Source organism: Quercus robur, chromosome 5 (genome assembly GCF_932294415.1).
Source record: "Quercus robur chromosome 5, dhQueRobu3.1, whole genome shotgun sequence".
Classification (NCBI taxonomy): domain Eukaryota; kingdom Viridiplantae; phylum Streptophyta; class Magnoliopsida; order Fagales; family Fagaceae; genus Quercus; species Quercus robur.
In genome coordinates, this window is record NC_065538.1 from 48798589 (window position 1) to 48800732 (window position 2144).

Consider the following 2144-nt stretch of genomic DNA (forward strand, 5'->3'; position numbering starts at 1 on the left):
ATATACTATACAGTGGCAGATATTGGCCATCTTTTAAGGTAATTTGTTATTTTTAGAATATTTAGGGTATTGATATGGTGATGATTAGGATTGCATTGGAGCTATTGATGGTGTCTATGTCCTCGTGGTCTTACCCATTCATAAGTAACTTACATATAGAGGAAGGAAATGGAAGCCAACAACTAATTGCATGTGTGCTTGTGATTTTGACATGAAATTTACATTTGCTTGTGTTGGATGGGAATAGTCAACCCATGACCCACGAATGTTTTTAAGTTACCTCAATAATGACAGTGATAACTTTCCAAAACCGCCACTTGGTTTGTATTTTTGAATTTTAATTAACGTATTATTCTACCCATTGATTGGATCTATAAGTGGCCATAACAGGCCTGGTATGTAGTGACTTTGTAACAGTCATGCACATACTTTTTAGCCTACTCTCTGTTGAAAAATATGCATGAAATGGCATAGGCACATGGTATACTAGTTATGTCCCATTTCCTACAGTTGCGCTTGGATTCAGTCAGGTCCACAGTGAAACTTTCAAGCCCATTTTTCACTTTAAACTTTGTATGACCAACCCAACATGCTAGCCACCTGCTGCTTCCCAACCTTTCTTTATACAGTCTCTTTCTAATGTTAGGACACAACTCTAACTCTACCTTCAAAATCATCTCCTTATTTGTTTGAAATCTGGTCATTAGATACAACCTAATGCACTCAAGTTGCAAGCACATACAAATAGACAACAACTAGAACATTTAAAACACATACTAATAGGGAAATATAACATACAAATAAACACAAACAATAGAACTCATACCATGCTGATTATTGGCTTGCTTCTAAACTTAAGAATCTTGCTGTTGAAGCTTTCACATATATTGTTAAACACTGTGTCACTTTGACCATCCCCACTGAACATATGCATAGCCTAGATAGTTGTTGAATGGGCTTGCAACCACTTATATGCATCTTTATCAACTTCTTTAAGTTCATTCATTGCCCTCTCATGCTTTTGCTGATATGTTGCTTTGGCAGCTTTCCAAAACAAGTCACTAATAAACACATTAGGATGATTCTTCCTCAAGTTATTGTATAGATTATTCTCCTAACAGAGTTGTCTATCTCAGCAGCAGTAGGATGGTCATCATCACTTTCATCATCACCATGAGCACTGTCAAATGATGATTCATCAAAACTATGCAACTCCTCACTCTTATAATATGAATTCATTACTTTATCACCCATTTGGACTGGTTCAACATCAACATCTTCACTATTGTCCCAACTATCACTACTATCATTATAAAAACTCCTTCGAGTTATACTTCCTCTTCTAGGTCACTTCCCCTAGTGTCACTACTCTCGTCCTTTGGGTCATTAACTGGATCCTTTTGTTGGTCCTCAATGACTGGTTCTTTAGCAGCCCTCCTAGAATAGAATTGTTTAGTATCTACCTCAATAGGATCATCCTGGTTATCATTTTCATACTCCTCATTATCATGTCTAACAAACTCACTATTATCATATCTATAGTCATCATTATTCTACCCAAACTCATCATCATTATCATGAAAATCATAATTATAATGATCATCATCTTCATAAGTAGCATGATCATAATAATGATCACTATCATCACCATCATAATCAACCTCATCTTCATAATAGCTAGCATGACCATTATAATCCACTAGGTCATCAACTTCAACAACTTCAAGGTCTAAAACCTGTAATGGCTGATCATGCTAAACTTATGCCTCTAAGGGCTCAACACCAGGTTGTAATACCTCTAATGGCTCAATATCCTTTACCTTTGCCTCCACAAGCTCATCTACTGGATGCTCCATAAATACATGAATCTTTTCGTGACCATGCACTAAGTCTATCACGAACATTGTAGCATCATCATCAAGAACTTAGTGAAAGTTTGCATGGTCTGGGTTCACACCAAGCATTTTAAACCATAGCCTACTCACTGTAGTGTACCCAAATTCCCTACATGTATCCTCAACCTCTACCTTTGACCACCTATTAGGGTCACAATTATCCACTTGACTTACTGTCCCTCCCACATACTGTTGAGGGTCCTAAGTAAAACGCCTACCATGGTGAATATGAAGAGTAAATAACTCATC

At 36.8% G+C, this 2144-nt stretch overlaps 1 protein-coding gene across 1 annotated transcript; it reads right to left on the reverse strand.

The window, feature by feature from the left end:
- Window positions 1-1089: 1089 nt before the first annotated feature.
- LOC126728298 (uncharacterized) lies at window positions 1090-1856 on the reverse strand. The gene is made up of 4 exons (XM_050434147.1): window positions 1797-1856; window positions 1558-1736; window positions 1335-1512; window positions 1090-1221 (listed from the first exon to the last, which is right to left on the reverse strand). The coding sequence occupies exons 1-4, from the start codon at window positions 1854-1856 to the stop codon at window positions 1090-1092; spliced, it is 549 nt and encodes a 182-aa protein (XP_050290104.1).
- Window positions 1857-2144: the final 288 nt, after the last annotated feature.